Source organism: Diceros bicornis, chromosome 4, assembly GCF_020826845.1.
Source record: "Diceros bicornis minor isolate mBicDic1 chromosome 4, mDicBic1.mat.cur, whole genome shotgun sequence".
NCBI classification, from domain to species: domain Eukaryota; kingdom Metazoa; phylum Chordata; class Mammalia; order Perissodactyla; family Rhinocerotidae; genus Diceros; species Diceros bicornis.
The window spans coordinates 51867930-51887775 of NC_080743.1; the positions used below are offsets into that span (position 1 = coordinate 51867930).

General features: G+C 40.7%; 1 protein-coding gene and 1 pseudogene across 1 annotated transcript in view; one reads left to right on the top strand and one right to left on the bottom strand.

The window, feature by feature from the left end:
- Positions 1-19846, bottom strand: part of NOTCH2 (notch receptor 2) — a 155458-nt gene that overhangs the window by 52542 nt on the left and 83070 nt on the right. Inside the window, exons 6-10 of the mRNA XM_058538926.1 lie at positions 6354-6587; positions 4859-5014; positions 4243-4431; positions 2519-2632; positions 1596-1709 (exon numbers count right to left, since the gene is read on the bottom strand). Coding sequence (XP_058394909.1) covers positions 1596-1709; positions 2519-2632; positions 4243-4431; positions 4859-5014; positions 6354-6587 — 807 coding nt within the window. The remainder of the gene's footprint in view (positions 1-1595; positions 1710-2518; positions 2633-4242; positions 4432-4858; positions 5015-6353; positions 6588-19846) is intronic.
- On the top strand, positions 14199-14624 carry LOC131404360 (ubiquitin-conjugating enzyme E2 D3-like; annotated as a pseudogene).

Sequence of the window (19846 nt, forward strand, 5' to 3'; positions counted from 1 at the left end):
GGCCAATACTCCACACCTGAACTTAAGTGTAGTCACATCCACTTACCCTACACATCCCATGTCTTAAACAATTCATACTGCAGGCAATGAGCAGTTGAAACTGACTATTTGCATTGATTTATAAGGCAACTGGAGATTGTGCTTAAAATAAAGGTTTTCAAATCAAATTAAAGAATTCACATACCTTTTTTTCTAAACGATCGATGGTTTCATTACAGAGACGCTTTAACTGCATCTTCATTTCATACTGGGCTTCAGCGGGGAAGAGCTCTCAATATTTTTCCTTTATATGTTTACCTCTATATTCCTTTCCTCTCAAACCCAACATACAGGCACTGTATTAATGGTCTCATGGACCTTATTTTCCCAATTCTGACCTTAGAGGACAGAGAACTTTCCTTTATTCCTCTCAACCCCTCCCAGAGAGCTATGCGCATATAGTAAATTTTTAATAAATACTTTTTGAATAAATGAATGAACAAGTAATGAGCATTTAAGAGAAAAAGGGACAAATAAAAGCTCCTTCATTCAACATTAAATCTCTTTTAAAGACCCCAGTAGGGCTCGCCTCCCTTTTAAACATGAGTCCAAGGTTTTTAATTTCTCTCCAGTGAAGGTTATTCTTCATGAGCATAATCTGGCTAGAGGAGGACAAAACCTGGAACTTCTCCAGCCAGAGACAACAGTTATGAAAAGAAAAAGAAGTTAAGTGATTCATCTGACAGGGCCTATTCTAAGTAGGCCTAATAAGTGGTAATGTTCCAATATGACTGAAATATTAATTCTCTGTGTTTATTTTTGTGACTTTGTTTTTCTGTGATCAGAAAGAAATCATGCACATGATGTTTAAAATCCTTTAAGAATTCATTTTCTAAAATAAGAAAAATGTCTTGAATTATATTCATAACTTCTTTCTCCCTTAAGCAGTCAGATAAAAAAGAAATTGGGAAATCACCTTTTCTAATAATTTCTAGTCTTGCTCCACAATACTGTTCTGTGCAGAAGCAAATGTTCACTCCCAAATGAGAAATGGGGCCATAGATCAGAAACGTACAGATTCTTTTTGACTCTAGTAACAGCAGTCAGGAAAGAGGACCCAAACTTTCCCAGACAGAGCTCTCTCTCCTGTTCAGATACACACCTGACACTCATAGCATGAGTCGTCTTTTAGACAGAAAATTCTGCACTTGCACACAATCGCCCTTAGACTTCTGGGCCTTTGTTCAATCACTTGCCTCAAGAAACACAGAGATAGGCCTCCTGCTGAGAAGCCCCAGTGAAAAATAGCTTTCAACTGGAATTCTTTTATTTCCCAAAAGAGTAAGTCAAGCCAGCTGGAAACTCATTGCTGCCAAAATCTGTCCCAGAAAGACATGGACACCAAATGGTAATGTCCAGGCCAGGCCACTATTGCGGTGGAGAACGAGGCAGGTGTTATAGAAGGAAATAGTGAGAGCAGGAAAAAATATGCCGGAAGAAGCTGTTCACAGAGCAGCCCGTTAGTGGACTGGCCTGGTAGGGCAGCTAGAAGAGGACAGTCTCCTACTTTGCTCAGGTGGACCTACCAGGGGAATAAAAAGTGAGAAAAATCTTACCTGTGGCACACTGGCATTCATAGCCATTCGGGTGATCAATACACTTTGCCCCATTCAGACACGGAGTACTGGAACAGTCATCAATATCAATCTGGCAAACTGGTCCAGTGAAACCTTCAAATGGCACAGTGATGACACAAGTCAAAGGATTATCCTATGTCTTCCTTTACTATGAAAATGGTGCCCATAAAGAGTTGGGTTAAGTTACTAGCAGGGCTTATACCAATGAGTCAGCAAACGTAAAATTATTCTCCCCAACAGGTAACTGGAATAACTGGGTGAAGCTCAGGGCATCAGAGGCACCTGTGTGTGTCTCCACCTGTTTCTTCCCACCAAAGATTTCACTCCTAGTTAAAGTACTGACTGAATGGTTATAGGTAGAGCCCTCAAACAAGTGAGCGTAGCTTCAGAGGAACTGGGACCTTCTCTCTGAAGAAACAACAAAACTGGCCATAGTCTATGGCAGAAAATTTGGCATGTCTTCAACAAGAGCTTTGGGAAGCAAAAGGAGATACAGAGCATTCTCTGGAAAAAATTAACTTGTTTCTGGATCCCTGGGTGAAATGTCTAAAAAGAATCATCACACAGAGGGCTTCAAGAATATGACCCATGGGAAAAAAAATTAAATTCTGAATGGCCTACAGCTAAGGCTTCTGTGAGGTATGAACTTTCTGAAATACATACACAGACAGAGAGGTCATGGGCCATTCAGAATAGACTTGGACTTCTGGCCACAAAGGATCTGGAAGACACACTAGCTGAAACAAATTCTTTATTTCTGTACACACACACTTCTACCCTGAAATGCTCACTTTAATGATTTCCTCATGTACAGCCCACACACATTCTCTCCCTCCTCCCTTCCCTGTGGTCAGTCAGCTTTGTGCTTTCAAAGGAAACAGGGGCAGGTGGTGGGTACTTACCAGGCGGACACAGACACTGGAAGCGATTGACTTTATCCACACACTGCCCATTGTTCACACAAGGGTTGCTCTGACATTCGTTTATCTCCAATTCACAATGCACACCTTTGAAACCTGAACAAAATAGACCACACAAGTGGCTTAGAAAGAAAGAAAGGCATATTCTAGCCAAGAAAGCACAAATTTGCAAAAATGACTACATCCTCCATGAGAATGAACCTTTCTGCAGAGGGCAAAGGGAACTCTGCCATGACGGGAAATAGGCACTGTCAGCATCAGACAGGTAATACTCTGGGATATCCATGTCACTGTGAAGAGGGGGAAGAGGTTACCTCCAAAGACACTGGTAAGACCTAGCATGCCAACAAAGACTGTCCCTCTGACCAGTCCAGGCTTTGCTTTCAGGACCGTGCCAGGCTCACAGGATCTCCTCTCCACATTCCTAAAGACCAACTGAGTTGGAGATGCTGTTGCTCTCAGGGTGCAAGTCAAGGTCAGGAGGGCCTCCCAAGCCTAGAGTGGCTAGCATCCTTAACCAGGCAAAGCAGCCACTGTCAGCTGGCATTTTAAGCTGGATTTAGCTGTGCTCTCTGAGGACTCAAGAAATAGTCTTTGCAACAGGAACCCTCATACACAGCTGGTGGGAATGCAAATTGGTGCAGCCTCTATGGAAAACGGTATGGAGATTCCTCAAAGAATTAAAAATAGAGATGCCCTATGATCCAGCCATCCCACTACTGGGAATCTATCCAACGCACCTGAAATCAACAATCCAAAGAGGCTTATGCACCCCTATGTTCAGTGCAGCATTATTCACCATAGCCAAGAAGTGGAAGCAACCTAAGTGTCCCTCGACTGACGATTGGATTAAGAAAATGTGGTATATATATACAATGGAATACTACTCAGCCATAAAAAAAGACAAAATCGTCCCATTTGCAACAACATGGATGGGCCTGGAGCGTATTATGTTAAGTGAAATAAGCCAGAAAGAGAAAGACAAACACTGTATGATCTCACTCATATGTGGAATATAAACCAACACATGGACAGAGAAAACTGGACTGTGGTTACCCGGGAAGTGGGGGTGGGGGGTGGGCACAAGGGGTGAAGGGAGTCATATATGGGGTGATGGACAAACAAAAATGTACAACCCAAAATTTCACAATGTTAGAAACCATTAAAATATCAATAAAAATCAAAAAAATATATATATATATATTATTTTAATATTTAAATATATGAAAAAAAAAAAAAAAAAAAGAAATAGTCTTTGCAGAAGAGCTCCAGAATACAAAAAAGCATGTGTATATCACTATGAATAAATGGTAAGTTCTTTTATAATTATGGGTAAAATGAATTTCTATAAATGGAATGGAATGGTATTTGTAATATATCAGGGGATTAGGAAAACTTGCTGTTTAAAGGATTCATGTGGTAAATCCTTCATTAAATCAAAGAATACTTGCACAAAAACAATCACTTCTGAATTTTTCTCTTCATGCAACTGATGCTGAGGGCTTCTTTAATTTGGTCTCCATAGCTCTAATATTCTAGTACTGCCTTACTTCTTAAGGGTCCTCTTGGCTGGGAACTCTGTCATTATTGGGAATTAAATGCTAACACAGCTCATGGAATTGACACACTAGACTGAGTGCTCCACCTACGAGAAGTGCAGTGCAGTGCCCCCTATCTAGACCCCACACACTGATGGTTCCACGTACCTGGCATGCACAGACATGTGAAGCCTCCAATCTTATCCAGACAGGTGGCATCATTCTGGCAGGGGTCTGAATGGCACTCGTTGATGTCCATCTCGCAACGAGGCCCTGCATAGCCCTTCAGACACTCACAGTGGAAGGCGCCATCTGTGTTCACACATTTTCCTGCATGCTCACAAGGATTGCTATTGGCTGGAAAACACAAGCAGCAATTACCGAGATCAAAGCACTTGATGGAGTTTCCACAAATGTGGACTGCAGAAGCACATCTGATTGTTACAGCATTAGGGCCAGGCCTTTAATAATCTGGTTCTCAATTTCCATATTCTTCCCTAAAAAAAATAAATAAGAAAGACTAGGGCAATCTCAATTCTTGTGTATCTCTGCTGTTCTTTTGCCCAAATTGTCACTAAAGCAAGGCTTTCTATTAGGAACCAGGGACAGACCTTTCATATATTTCAATTCCCAGAAGAGAACATATAGTTACACTGACAGGTGAGTTGTAAACAGTAGGCATGTGACAGGAGAAACATGCGCCTAGAGTAAAATGTGCTTCAGTTTAAATGCCTGCAGAGCTCGACAGACACCACGAGGAACAGGAAAAGTTCCATGTACTCACCCATGGCACACTCATCCACATCTTCTGTGCAGTCAGCCCCTTTGTAGCCTTGTGGGCAGGTGCAAATATACTGCCCATTCAGAGGGTTGGTATCACACAGTGCCCCCTTGTGGCAAGGATTGCTGATGCATGCATCATCCAGATGACATAGGAGACCTGTCACAGCGTGGGGCAAGAACAAAAACAAAAGTTCCCTTACTTGGGCAAGTTTTCTCTTTAAAGGAGAACGGAAAACCTTGTGATGGGCTCATCAAAATCCAATATGGACATTTAGCGGCAACTTTCCCTTTGCCTGATCCTACCTTAGGGACACACTGCAGCCATCAGCAAAGAAAGGGGCTTCTGCAGACAAGCCTAGTGCTCTGACCCTGAGCCCTCAGCTAGACCTCTCCTCAAGGGCAGAGTCATCTACAGGCCAGAAAGTGAGCTGGTTAGACGACAGAGACAGGAAAATGGAGATATCCTTCCCAAAGAGCTGCCAGATTTAGCAAATAAAAATAGAGGATGCCCAGTTCAATTTGAATTTCAGATAAACAACAAATAATTTTTACTATATGTCTCAAATACTGTATGCATCCTGTATTTTATCTGGAAACCTACTTTCCCAAAATCATGCTACCTGATGACCACAGGGCCACCAACATTTCACTAGTCTCAGAATAAAACAGCAGCTGAACATCATCAGCCTATACTAAGGCAGTTTTTTAATAGGGTCAACATTCCTGGCTAAAGTACCCCCAGGACTCTGAATATATTACTAGGTTCTGTGTTCTGCGTTGTTCACAAGGGAACTAGATTTTCCAGTCTGCAATTAGCTTAAGAACAGGTAACTAAGGCTTCTTCTACAAAGCTGGAGGTGGGGCTTTTGGAAAGACCTAGATATGAGAACAATTTCAAAACTGCTAGGCACAAAGTTCTTTCAGTTAAGCTATCTTCTTCCATCACATTCCTGCCTTCATTGCCCTCTACTAGAACTAGAAGCTGTTAAACTGAGAGGCTAGAGCAATGCTAACTTTGCAGTCGGTAAAAATCCTCCCTTAAAGGAATATTTCCATAGACATTGAGAGCTGGAATGCACTTAAATGCTTCTCTCCTGCCAACTCCTTCTGAGTAAACAGATTATTTCTTCTTAAAATGAAGTCCCTAAATCCATTTATTAGTAATTTTGTCTTAATTTCTGAGGTGCTTTTCAGCCTAAGATCTTAAGGAGGTCAATAGATGCTCCCCAGGCAATAGTTACTAATTTTCATTTTTGGGGGATGAAAAACTCAGGTACATAGAGTTGAAATGAGACACAGAAGTCCTAAGGAAGAAGACTAACTTCATAGCACTTTGGCTAGTGATTACATTTCCAGAAGAACAGCCTTGAGTGACATGTTCCTACAGATGGTAATTAAAAGGACACAGCTATCTGGATAAAGAGAAGAAGGCAGAAATTCTGATTGCTCACCAGCCCCTTCCCTGATCTCCAGATCTGTCCTTCTGCTGGCCTTACCTGCTTTTCCTTCTGGGCACATGCAAGAGAAGGAGGCCACTCGGTCAATGCAGGTGGAGCCCGGAGTGCAAGAGGCGAAGGCACAGTCATCAATGTTCTCACTGCAGTCATCTCCACTCCAGCCATTAACACATACACAGCCATAGCCCCCATTGCGGTTGGTACAGGTGCCCCCATTCTGACAGGCATTGGGTTGCAGCAAGCACTCGTCCACATCCTCTGTGCAGAACTGTCCTTTGGGGGAAAAAGTGCCTTTGATTAGGGCTCTTAAGTCTTAAAGGATTAGTACCACACCAGCCCTCATACATTCTTCACCTTCACGTGACCTGCCTGAAATTAAGGCAAGCAGAACAGCAGACCAGGCCCTCACATGAATTTTAAGGCCAGCTTGAGCCATCCAAATGATATTTATTCCAGGCAAATCATTTAAAGAAGAATGGAAGTTGCTAGCCTTAGAAATTCTGACAACATGAGAATTTAGCCAACCTGTCAAACAGAATTTAAGTCTTATAGGATGCTTGACTCAGTTAAATCCCTGGGACACTGAATATATAAGTGAGAAGAGTGAGGAGAGAAGAGTCTAAGAAACGAGTAAGGAAAAGAATAATTAGAAGGAACCAAAAAGTCAAAATGTTAGGGCAATTTTCTCTATCTTGACTGTGCCAACGTCCATATCCGAGTTACAGTACTGTACAATAGTTTTGCAAGATGATGTTACCATTGGGGGAGACTTGGTAAAGGGTATAGGGCATCTCTCTCTATTAATTCTTATAACATGTGAAACTACAATTATCTCAAAATATAAAGTTTAATTAAAAAATAAAAGTAAGGACAAGCAAGGGTAGAGAGAAGAGATTAAGGACAATGAAAAGCCTTAGTAAAATATGGATGTGAAAGGTAAGGTCAAGAAGATGAGATTGAGCAAATGGTGCTCAGCCTGACACACCCAAGCTTCAAGCATGTGGATTTGTAGAATAAGATGCAGAAAGTTGACCCAAAGTAATAGAAGATGGAAAAAGGATCAGTTTGCTCTGCCTGAAAAAGAGCAAACTGAAGGATGATAAACATGAGACCGCTTATGGACATACTGCAGGTCACCACAATAGCAAAGGACGGAGGACTGTGGCAAAGGCTCTCAGGCTCTGTGACAAGGCACAACAGTATATCTTCAATTTATAAGCAAGGAATTTGTGATTAACAAGCAGTTTGGTGCCAGGCCACCTGAGTTGTAAAACAAGTTGATGAACTGGCCTTATTGGAGGTCTTTTGATACCAGTTTAGAGAGCTAGCAAAAGGAACTAATATTCATATCATCTGAATTCTCTAAGACATAACACGACAAGTGGCTGAAACTCAAAAAACCTCAAGGTACCCTTAATTCTTTCCTTGTAAAAGAACTCAATGAATAATTCAAAAAGGCATTCTGAAGAGGCCTCTTAATGAAAAAGCATATGACGTTTATACTCAGAAAATGCCAAGTCTATCCCTAGTCCCCAGAATATCTAACAATAATTCAATTGGATCAAGTATTTTCAGAAAGCCTGCAATGTGCCTAGCTGTGTAACCTCACTGCTAGCAGAAGCTAGCTGTGTCTGAGCTAAACTAACTGAACACCTATTCTTTACTCCTATCAAACCCATACATCCATTATTACAGAACCAACATCACTCTATTGCATTTATTTGATTGTACATCCATCTCCCATCACTTGGCTACAAGCAACCTCAGTTCAGGAATATCTTTTTGTATTCCCAGCTAAGATCCTACTGCTTAGGACGGCAGGATGGCAGGATGAGTGTGTGGGCATCTCCGGAACTCTACGCTCAGGAACCCCTTTCTCTGCTCCTCTCTTCATCCCACCTTATGCATATAATTCTTGAAGCAGCTACCATGTCTTTACATGATCATGCCCTCTTGGTCATAGCTGACTGAGCCAGGATGGGCATCTGATACAACCTTTATCACTGTGTCTCTTTTGGAAGGGACCCTTTGTCACATGGACTAAAAGGATGAAGTGGCCAGTCTACAGACAAAGTGATATGGGTGAATCAGATGTGCTCAGAAGAGAAAAACAGAATTATGGTGGCATTCAAGTTATTGGTTCCAGTTGTTCCTGAAGCTCGACTGCTCCCAAGGCCATTTAGGGGCACAGCCATTCTGAGAGATGTCAATTCCAATAGGCTTCCCTAATTTCAGATGGGGATCTGTCAATTGCAACTCAGTATTAACTAACACAGACTGAGTGAGTAAGTGCTCACATTGGCAATCAATTCCCCTAGGGCAGATGATGTCATTTATTACAGAAAGCTTTGCTCTCTTACTGGCAGAAATTCTACCTCAGAGAAAAGACAGATGTGTAATTAGGATACAGGTGGGATTTAGAAATGAAAACATGACCGAGAAGTAGGTGAAGAGTTGCTGTAACCTGGAAATTTCTGAGAGTCTTATCTCTTACACTTATGCTAACTCAAACATCTATGTTACCCTCAAATCAAACTGACTTGCTGAATGTGAGCAATTTGAATGTTTTTCTTTTTGACTGGCTCTGTGATAATTCTGAGTATAAGACACTTTGTGTTTAAAAATATCTCATAAGTATTTCTTATGCATAATATAAGGTAAATAAAACAATGCTTGGAATGGAAATTTGGAACTCTTGGGAAAGGAAACCAAGAGTCATTGATTGCCTACTGTGAACCAGCCATTGCACTTGAGCTGTCATAAAAATTATCTCATTTATAGTTGACGAAACAGGCTCAGAGAAGTAAAATAACTTGCCTAGTGTGAGGCAGGGAGTGCAGGAGAGCTGGGATTTCAACTAGAGCCGCCTGACTCTAAATTCTTAACAAAGACTTGAGGTATGAGTCTCACCATATCAAACTATCTGTGTGTCTCACTTTCCCAAGCACATATAGGCAGGGTGAAGTAGAGAGGATGGAGAAGGTGAGGATTAAAATCATGACTCACATGATTGAATTACTAGAAAAACTTATGACTCCAAATTTCTATCCAAAAATCAGTGTACTTTTGGGTACAGTTCACTATTTTTTGAATGAGAATGATTTTTGAAGGTTAGATACCTTTACTGAACATCTTATATACTGTTTGCTAGAGAAAACAAGTTTAGAGAGCCAGGAGCATATGGGCTTATAAATTATTTTCTATAAAATAGATAATTTTTCTCTAAGGTTCAGGCACATTTCTCCAGAACAACATTCCCTCCTAGGCTTATTTCTGCCAGAACTGTTTTTCTCCTCATACTAATTCTATCAACCAGTTTAAATTCAGAATGAGGAAAACAGTAACCCAGGTGGCTGCTACAATCACTTGTTCCAAAATTCCCAATAGAACGTCTGCTATGATACTGCACTTCCTGCATGTCACCACCCTCTTGGCACAGGAGGAAACCAATGCAGAAGCCTAAAAATAAGAAACAAGGCTCAGAAGGGTTAAGCAACCTTCGCAAGGTCATAAACTAGTAAGTTAGAGCACTGTCATTCAAACCCAGATCAGTCTGACTCTAATCTACTGCTCTTTGTACTGAAGCACAGTTAAGTATCCAGCCTTGGATCTGATCAACAAGATCTACAAACTAGGTCCCTGATCCTAGGGTCTTAAAGCACACTGAGAAGGCATAGAAGCATGAGACAATTAAAGAACACCCTTGGTAGAAATGAATAAAGGCAGAAGGTCACTAGATAGTAGAAAAGGAAAAGTTCTTGGCGATCCTCTAGAGGGGTTGGGTGCATTGTCTAAGGTCATTTGACTTTCCCACTACAGCACACCAAGAAAACAACAGCCTGGGCTGGAAGGACAAAGCTTACTGAGGGTGGTGGGAGGGGCTTAAAAGGAGAAAAGGTCGGAGATCGTTAGAAGCTTTGAATTTGACTATGAATTCTGAATTTGATACAACAAGCAAAGGCGAGTTATTGTAGGCTCACAGGTGGGCAAAGACATGATCAAAATTTTGCTTGAAGATTAGTCGTCTGCCAATAGAATATAGGAGGAACTAAAAGCAAACGACTTTTTTGAGAAGGGAGAGACAGAGAAAGCACTAAATTATGAGCTACCTAGCATATAAAAGCCTCTGGTGAAAAGGGAGAGCTGTGTTGTTTCCATGCCCTACCAAGCTACTAAATCTTCAGTCTAAACAAGTCTTAGCATGTATCACCATCTGTGTCAACACACGAACTTTGCTGGTGAACTCCCAAAATATGTTGCACAAAGCTCAGTTAGGCAAGTTTTTGAGGGCATCAATTAGCTCTCTTACTAATTTCCACCTGCCAGATGTTGCAGGCTACTACCATTTAACACTGGGAATAAGGTAGTGGGCTATTAGGCTCTTCCGATTTCCTGTGTGCAAAAAAAAAAGAAATAACAAGTTTAAAAAAAAAAAACAAAAAAACTACTTTCTCTATTGCCATCATGAGTCTGGACTACCTTGGTATGAAATGCCACACTACCAAATCCTTGGCTGATACCTTAAACACTTACAGCCACCGGTAGCTACTGATAATTTTCTGGGTCATAGTTTTTGCCTTGTAAATATATCTCAAATCCATATCTTCCCTTTATATATTTTACTCCAGCCACAATGGCTTACTGTTGGTTCCTTAAACATTAAGTTCTTTCTTACCTCAGAGCCTCTGCATATCCTGTTCTCTGTACCTCAAATATTCTTGCATCTCTGACTTGTATGGCTAGTTACTTCTCATTCTTTGACCTCTCTTATAAATTAAATAGATCTCCAAATTCACATCTCCCCATTTTTCTCCATCATTGCATCTATTCCATTAAATCCAGCCTGCCATTTACCAAAAGTTGTAATTTTATATTTATTTATTCTTTACAGTCTCTGCCCCCATTAGACTATAAGTTCCATGAGGGCAGGGACTGTGTCTGCCATTCACCTCGGTTTACACGTCAGGCATTGTACTAGACAATTGGTATCAGTGGTGAAATTGACCTTAGACCTTGGATCTAATCTAATGTGCTCATTTTACAGATGAGAAAACTAGGACCAAACAGGTACAGTCATTGTCCACATTTACACAGCTAGTTGGCAGAAGCATTAGAAATAGACAAAATTAAAGATGGAAATCATTAAGTGCTAAAAATGACGTTGGGGATGTGAGATCACGGCTGATCAAGTTAGTCCTCAAAATGCGGAAGGGGAGCTGACTGTTGAGGGGCAGGGCAAAGTTGAGTAACATAGGGGAAGAGCAAGAGGCCTCAGTAGTGCTATTAATGAAGACAATACTACTAACCCACCATTGGAAAAATAAGTGTGCTGTACTGGCTTCATAGGAGTAGGGTTACTTTCATGTTAATCTTTTCTTATTGACCAATCCTACAGTCTTAAAACCAAAGGATAAATGGGTAAGATTATGGGCACAGCCTGTGGCAGTGAATATAACAACAGAGTGAACCTAAGAGGTCTGTACTGAAATGGAAACCATGACCTAGGCCTCATTAGCATTCACGATCCAGCCATGTGAGCCAAGGACCACTAACCAGACACCACTTTATGAGCTGCAACACACTAGGATACAAACAGCTCATTATGGCTCTCTCGAGATACCACAAACACCATCAATCTGACTTGGAGTTACAAGTGACTGGGAAGTGAGAGGAGGAGGAGAAAAAAAGAAAAGAAAAGAAATGATCACTGAACCTTAGCACTTTGAGAAGAAGCCCTCACCCTTCCTAGTCATCTCTCAACTGTGAAGTGTGTGAGAAAAACCTTTATCACATCCACGGCCCTTTAAGGGTCAACTCTCATTGCAATAACAATCACCACATGGGGAACATATAAAAAATGAGCTTGGCTGGCCCCTGCCCTGACCCTGCTACCTCCTATTCTATGGTTAAATCAAGATAATTTGGTCTCCAATATATCCTTCCAGCCAGCAGTCACCCAAGCTCCTGAGTTGTGGAGTTTCATCTTTCCATATCATAACAGAACATTCTTATAACCTCTGTCCTACAAAACCTTCTTTTCTGTACACAGGAGATTTTCCACGCCGCTGCTGAAGTGAAAGAACAGAGGACAAGCTTGACTGTTCTACTGCTTGCTGGGTCTAAAGCTGGTTGAAACATTCTATAACAACGCTGGAGTCTACAGGGTCTGCCTAATGAGGGAATGTGTGTGTGCACTAATGCACAAGCACAGGAATGGGTATATGAGCCCTGCAGGTATGGAAGTGGCTAAGGAAATAATGGAGAGGTGGGGGATACACATATGCATAAATGCAAGAATCTCAGTGAACGTTCCCATTAATCCTAGACACCATCATTTTTTTCAGGACTCCTCAAAAGCCTGGTTTCCCTGCATCCTGATCAATATATTTTCTAAAGGGTCACCAGAATGATCTCAACATGTACAGTGGATTGTGCTATTTGCCTTTTCAAACCCTTTGATGACTTCTGTTACACTTAGGATAAAATTCTAAATCCAATCCACGTTTTCTGCCTACCTCTCCCCTTGAAAGACCACTAGCTCCAGCCACGCTGGCTTTTTTTCATTTCTCAGAATGATCACAATCTTTCCCCCCTCAGGGTCTTTGCACCTGCTGTACCCTGTGCTTGGAACACTCCTATCCACACTTTTCCCTAACTAATTCTTACTCCCTGTCCACAGCTAAAATGTTACCTTCTCAAAGAGATCTTACATGCCTACCCCAAATTCAGGTAGTTCTGCCTGTTAATGTGCTCTCCTAACAACCTCTACTTTCCCTGAGGGCATTTACTATAGTTCAAAATTTTACAGATAATTACACGATTTCTGTCTGTGTTCCTCACTAGACTGCAAGTTCCATGAAGAAATAGATGGTATCTATTTACTTCATCAGTGACTCCCCTACACTTAGCACAGTGCCCAGCTAATAATATTTCTTGAGAAGTGCTCAAAAATATTTAAGTGGATGTTTATCTGCTGCTGTCTTCTCTTACTTAAGTCATTCTAATCCCAAAATAATAATCATCTTTCAACTCCTCTCTCTCACACCTTTACGGTGTCTCTACTCTATTCATACTCCCCAAGTTTCCGTCATCCCCTTATCCACATCCACCAGTCAATACACAAACTTCTCATTCCACTACCCTCCTTAGTTGCTGAACTCCATCTCATTTATACCACACCAAATTCATCTTGCCTTTTGACACTAATACTTCAACTACATCTCAAGGTTAACTCTACATTATGGTGGGCAGCTTCCTTCTTCAACTGCAATCTAAGATTTCCCTAAAGACTGTATTCCAGCCAGGCCTCTTTGATAGACATCCTCCTCTTCCAATTGCTTCCATCTGCATGAAGGTAAGTGGGCAAAGAATCAATTTTTTCTTTAATCCCTAATATTGCTAGCGACTTCAAAGAGTGAAAATATATTTATTTAGCTATTTCTATGTACCAGACACTGTGATAAGTGCTTACATTGATTGTCAAATGTAATCCTCTCATACAATTAGTCCAGTTTTACAGATGTAGTACACACTCACTCCACACTGAAGAAAGATATTGAAGTATCTCTGGGAAGTAAGGAGAAGAGACTCTGACAAAACTCAATAAGAGCCTTGAATTTGGAAGGAAGGGTTGGGCCAGTAACAACTATAAAATTTAATGTCCCAATTCATTCATTCATTCATTTACTCAACAAATATGCACACACTATGTGGCAAGCCCTGACCTATATACACTGAGATTTTAATGGTAAACAAAACAGTTGTGGCTTCTACTCTGTAGAACTTACAGATAAATAAAGGTTTTACAACCAAACAAACAATTATAACAGAGGGTGATAAGTGCTGTAATAGATACATGTTGCCTTGGGAGCACAAAGTAGAACAGAGAAGAACTATGTTCTACAGGTCCAGTTGGGGATGATATGATTCATTGGCAAGCAACAATTATGAAACCAAATGACAGCCCATACCAAGGCAGTGTATTTTTTTTTTCACAATTCCTTTTCTGACAGACTACCCCTTCAAATCACCTAAGGTTGTCTTTACAACAAGAATTTATTATCCAAATATTAACAGTAATGGCAGCATTTGTCTTGATATTCTAAGATCACAGTAGTCTCCCGCTTTAACTATTTCTAAAGTTCTTTTATCCATTTGTTCATTGCTATGTGATCCAGACCCAGATGAGCCCCTAGTGCCCAAGATTGCATGGATATATAAAACAGACAGAGATAAGTACAACAGAATATCTCGGGAATGGACTCAGAAGTATGCCATGTGATGCTACCTTAAAGTCAGAATAACCTGCATTGTAACTGAATAAACTTTAAATTACTGTTAAAAAAAGAGAGAGAGAGAAACAGGCTTTATGTGTTAACCAAGTTGCACGAGTGTGTGTATGTGTGTGAGACCACGTATAGGAAGGGGGTGAAGTGTGGAGTACTTCATGCAGAAGGAAGTGTATGTGTATAGGTTTGAATAGAAGAGAAAACATGGCTCATTTGAGGCAATGAAGAAAAACCAGTGTGGTTCAATGACAAGGCATGCACCAGGGGAGATATGGCTGGTGAAGGAGTTGTATGTAGAGCCTTGGATCTCTATCCAAAGACAAGGAGGACCCGCTGAAGCATTTTAAGCAAAGAAACAACACGATCCAATTTGTGTTTCAGAAACCCCACTCTGCTGCTGTGGAGAGAATGGACTGAACTCTATCTCACCCCTCCAGGTCAACAGCAATTTAAAGCACTGGGGACTCCCAGGGCTCCTGTGGCCGCTATAGCAACGACAAAGTCTGTGGTGCATCTGGGTCAAATTCCGGATGCAGCAGCACCAAACAGCATCCAGCCTCAGCCACTGTATGGAGAGCAGTGGATGTTGTGCCAATGCTGGATGTTCAGAAAGCTGACCCCTGGCACAGAGGCTTCTCCACACAGAGAGAAAATGGTGCCAAGCTTTGGTCTCCCTGCTAGGAGGCCCACACTCTGGCTCTCTCCCCACCTCCCTGGGCTGCTGGGCTATTAAACCAGTTTACATAAAGAGTCCCTCACTAGGAGAAAAAACTAACTGCAGCAGGGGTCCCAAAGAGAATCAACATACTCTACTATGAGCAAGCAGTTACTATAAGCAGAAGGAATAAAAAGGAATAATAAAAAAAAAATAACATGGGACCTATTAAAACATTCTGCAATATAAAAGATGGAGAACATACTATGTAAGATGTAGATGAAGAGCATACTTGTGAAAAATATGCACTTCCAGAAACTAATACACTTTAGAAAGAATTGGTTCTGGATTCTCAAGAAGTCTAGACACATGTAGGTTCTAAAAAGAAATAAAAAATAGAACATCAGATCTGATGAAAGGCAGCAGACTGGGAGAAAGGCAGAAACAGAGAGGACATAGATGCAATGAGTAAACATCGTAACAATATAAAAATGTAGTTCAAATAAAAATCAGAATTGGAAGCTATAAAGAATAGAACTGATGATAAAGAAAAATAAATCAGTATTCTGAAGGAAAAGCTTAAGAAGCCCTCTTAGGGTGCCGGCCCGGTGGCGCAGTGGTTAAGCTCGGCACGCTCCACTTCGGCAGCCCGGGGTTTGCAGGTTTGGATCCTGGACACAGAGCTACACCACTCATCAAGCCATGCTGTGGTGGCGTCTCACATACAAAAAAAAATATAGGAAGATGGGCACAGATGTTAGCAAAGGAGCTCTCTTAAAATGCAAATGAAAAAACAAGCATATAAAAATATGGAGAGAAAAGATTTTAGCTATGGGGAAGAATGAAGACCTAATGTAAAGATAATAGGTGTTCCTGAAGACACAAAAACAAATGAAAAAGACATCCTTTTCTGAGGTGAGAACAGACCGAAGTCTGCAGATCCAAAGGGCTCGAAAAGTACTAGAAGAAAAAATAATAGGGAATATACCTACACCAATATCAGTTAAAGATTTAATTTTTAAAGAGAGAGAGAAAGAAGAGAGTAGAGACAGAAAGAGAGGGAGAAGGAAAAGAAGGGAGACTCATCTGACATTGGACATCCCTAAAATACCCACTGCAAGAAGCAAAGGAAGATTGTCAAGGAACTTGATAAGATTAATTTGTGACCAGAGATTTCAATATCTAGACAAGATGCCATTTGTGTATGAAGGCAACTAAATCAAAAGATATTTTCCAAATATCCAAGAGCTCTGAAGATATGCCAACATATAACTTCTCTGGAAAAAAATTACTCAAAGATGTACTCGTTTGACTGAAAAAAATAAATCAAAATAAAGAACTCAGGAATGAAAAGGTTGTGATATAAATGTACCGGTAGTTAACATAAAACAAGTTACACATAGAACTAAGTCTAAAATATTATGAATTGGATTGTCAAACAGCATAAATATCAAGAATAGTTTTAAAAGAACATGCATAAGATTTTAAAATACTATAATATGAATTTTTAATCCCAGATCACACAAAAAAAATCTGGAGAGTGAAAAGAAGATATAAGATTAGGGACCAATAAGGTCATCTGAACCAAGAGTTACTGCTTTTCTCAACTCAACAGACCTCTACATCCACTCCATATCATAACCATACTCACATTCTGGATCTCATTATAAGACACTCATTGTTCCAACTCCAAGATCTCAAACTTGGTACTTCCACTCCCTGACTATAACTTTCCATCTCCCTCCTTTCCCATTCCCAACAACCATTTCACCTAATTTACCCCCACTAAAACTTGTGGGAGTAAACCCCTCCTAAATAACCCAGTTCATTAACCAACTCCCTTCTAGCTGCCTTCACTCTTAGTCTAGCCAAGGTTCTATGGTAGGTCACATGAATGAAGTTTCTGTCCTCTACAGCTACTGCCCTGCATCTCTCCCTTTCCCTTTTTCAGCTGCACAAAATCTTGAATAAGTGATCTATACCCACTCCTCCCCTTCTCCTTCCTCAACACCCATTTGTCTCTTTAACCCCTTGCAATCTGGCCTCCTTCTCTCCTTTATATTGAAATTACATTCTAGAAGATTTCCAACGAACTCAAAAATTCTGATTAACTCTGCAGTTATCATTCTTATTTGAATCTCTTGTCATTCATTCAATAATCACCATGTTAAAATTGGTCCTGGGAATGCCAAAATAAGTAAGACCAGTTCTCAATCCTCCAGAGGCTGAGAGTCTATTAGGTGAGGAAAGCATATACACCAGTAAGAGCAGTAAATGTTACAGGTGCTACAGCAGAGGCATGTACAGTTGAGTCAAGGGCACAATCTTAGAATGCCCCCCCAACTCAGGATGCCTCTTCCAAACTCAGAGCCTCTTCTCAACTCTCATACATCCCCTTTTCTCACCTTCCTCCTTTGGATCGCTTTCCTCATTCATTTTCTTAAGTGTGGACATTTCTCACAACTCAGGTCCAAACCCTCTGTTCTTCTCACTCCACACACTCTCCCTTACAGACTTGATACATTCCCAAGACAACCAAAAATGACTCAAAATCTGAGCCTCTAGCCCCTCCCTCTATTTGGACCTCCTGGTCTTACTGTTGTATGTTTTTCATTTGGAAAACTCACCTCAAACTCACCATCATCTCTAGCCCATTTCTCTATCTCTGTCAATAGTCCCCACATTCTCCCATTGCTCAGATTCAAACAGAAGTTAACTCTTCTCAATCTCCCCACTCAACCGACTGAGTACTCAGATGGTCCCTAATTCCTACCTATGCTTCTTTCAAACTCATGTTCATTCATACTTTCTACTTCCTATTGTGGTTATGTGTAGACTTTCTTATTTCTTCCTAGTGAATATGACCATTCTTTAAAGTAGAAATTGATATATTTCTTCTGTGTATCTCTTACAGCATCCAGCATAGCATATTGTATATAACAGTTATTCAGTAAATTCTGTTATTGAAGCTACCTTACAACAATCCTGTGGGGGCTTGAAAAGCCATGAAGTGAAACTGGATCTTGCCTGGGCTGTAGCCAAAGCCAGACATTGAGTCATGGACCACGAGGGCAAGAAAGATCCCTCAGTCTCGCCCCTGCATTTTGTGTGGGGCTATACTAACCACTCACCCCTGTTCGCACCCATGAGCACTAATCAGCTCCGCGACCTCTGGGATGAGGTGCTTCAGGTTAGCACTCCAGCAGTCTGCCCAACTGATAGCAGACTGAAATTGGGGTGGGGAAGCAGAATTCCAAAAAACAGGCTTATTATCAACTCCTCACAATCAAGTTGACAGCAGAGAAACTGAAATGGGAGATGTATTTTCCCATTCTCCCATGCAGAATACAAATGAGAAAATTTTTACAGTCTCAGATATAATTAGTTTCCACTTTCAACCCAAAAGCTCCATTCCTATAGTATTAAAAAAAAAAAAAAAAACAAGAGAAAAGTGGTTATGAGAAAAGCCTCATCCTAGAGAATAGCTTGTAACCAACTAGAGGCTAGACTGAAAGAGGAGCATTTAGCTCAAAATCAAAATACCACCGTGAAAAGACTCCATTCCCAGACACAAGGAGCTCATGCACCACTTCTAGCAGTATGTACTTGCTGATTCATGCCAAAACTTTTTACTGAAATTGGAGCAATCGACAGCAAAGGGAATCTTAACTAACTCTTCAGGCGCATCATGTTATAAAGGAGAGCTGAGAGAAAATGTGGTCAGTTTTATTTGACTCATGTCCACCTAACTTCCATCATTCACTTCTGCTTAGCGTCCCAAAGCAATACTCCAAGACCAAGCTGAAATTACATTTCTGGGTTAATAACAAGCACAGGAAAATAAATCACGTCTGCCCTAGAAGTGAACCCAAAACCAAAAGCTGCCAGAGAGGAATTTGTGAGCTGAGTTTAGAGGCAACTTTAATTCTGAAGGAAATGAACCTTTAAAAAGAAAATTCAAATAACAATCTACATAGACAAAACATTAATCTACACTGCATTAATTAATTCAGGAGCCTTTAAAAACTTTTTTTCTTAAAGTGGATATCTGCCAGAGCAGAACTTCTCTCATAAAATGGCTTGGGGCCAAATACAGTAATAGTAGACATTTGTGCTCAGGCTTCATCAAATCCTTCGGTATGCTTCCCTTTCCTAAAGGAACATCCAACTACTCAGACTTATCTCTATAACAAGATTCCTATAAAAAAGTAAACCATTTGCCAACCCCCACCACCAGTTTCTTTCTTCCTCCTATGCTTTAATTCATCCAGAAGAGTGGTAGCTTTTGAAGGCACAAACTATACTATTCTAGACAGCCACGTCAGGTAAAGAGGCTCTGCGTTGGGCTAGAACACAGTTCTGTCCACAACTGATGTGGAAACCACACCAGAACAAGGCCAATATGCTTTCCTCTAGTGTGGCCAACACAAGGCCCCTCTATGGATAGCTACAAGTCCATCCCTCTATCATCCAGGATCAGAGAGGAGGCTCCTACACAGTAGCAGCAATGGTAATACCTACAGAACATCTTTGCATCTAAAGTAGTATTGTCCAATAGATATCACAAGAGACACAGATGTAATTTTTAA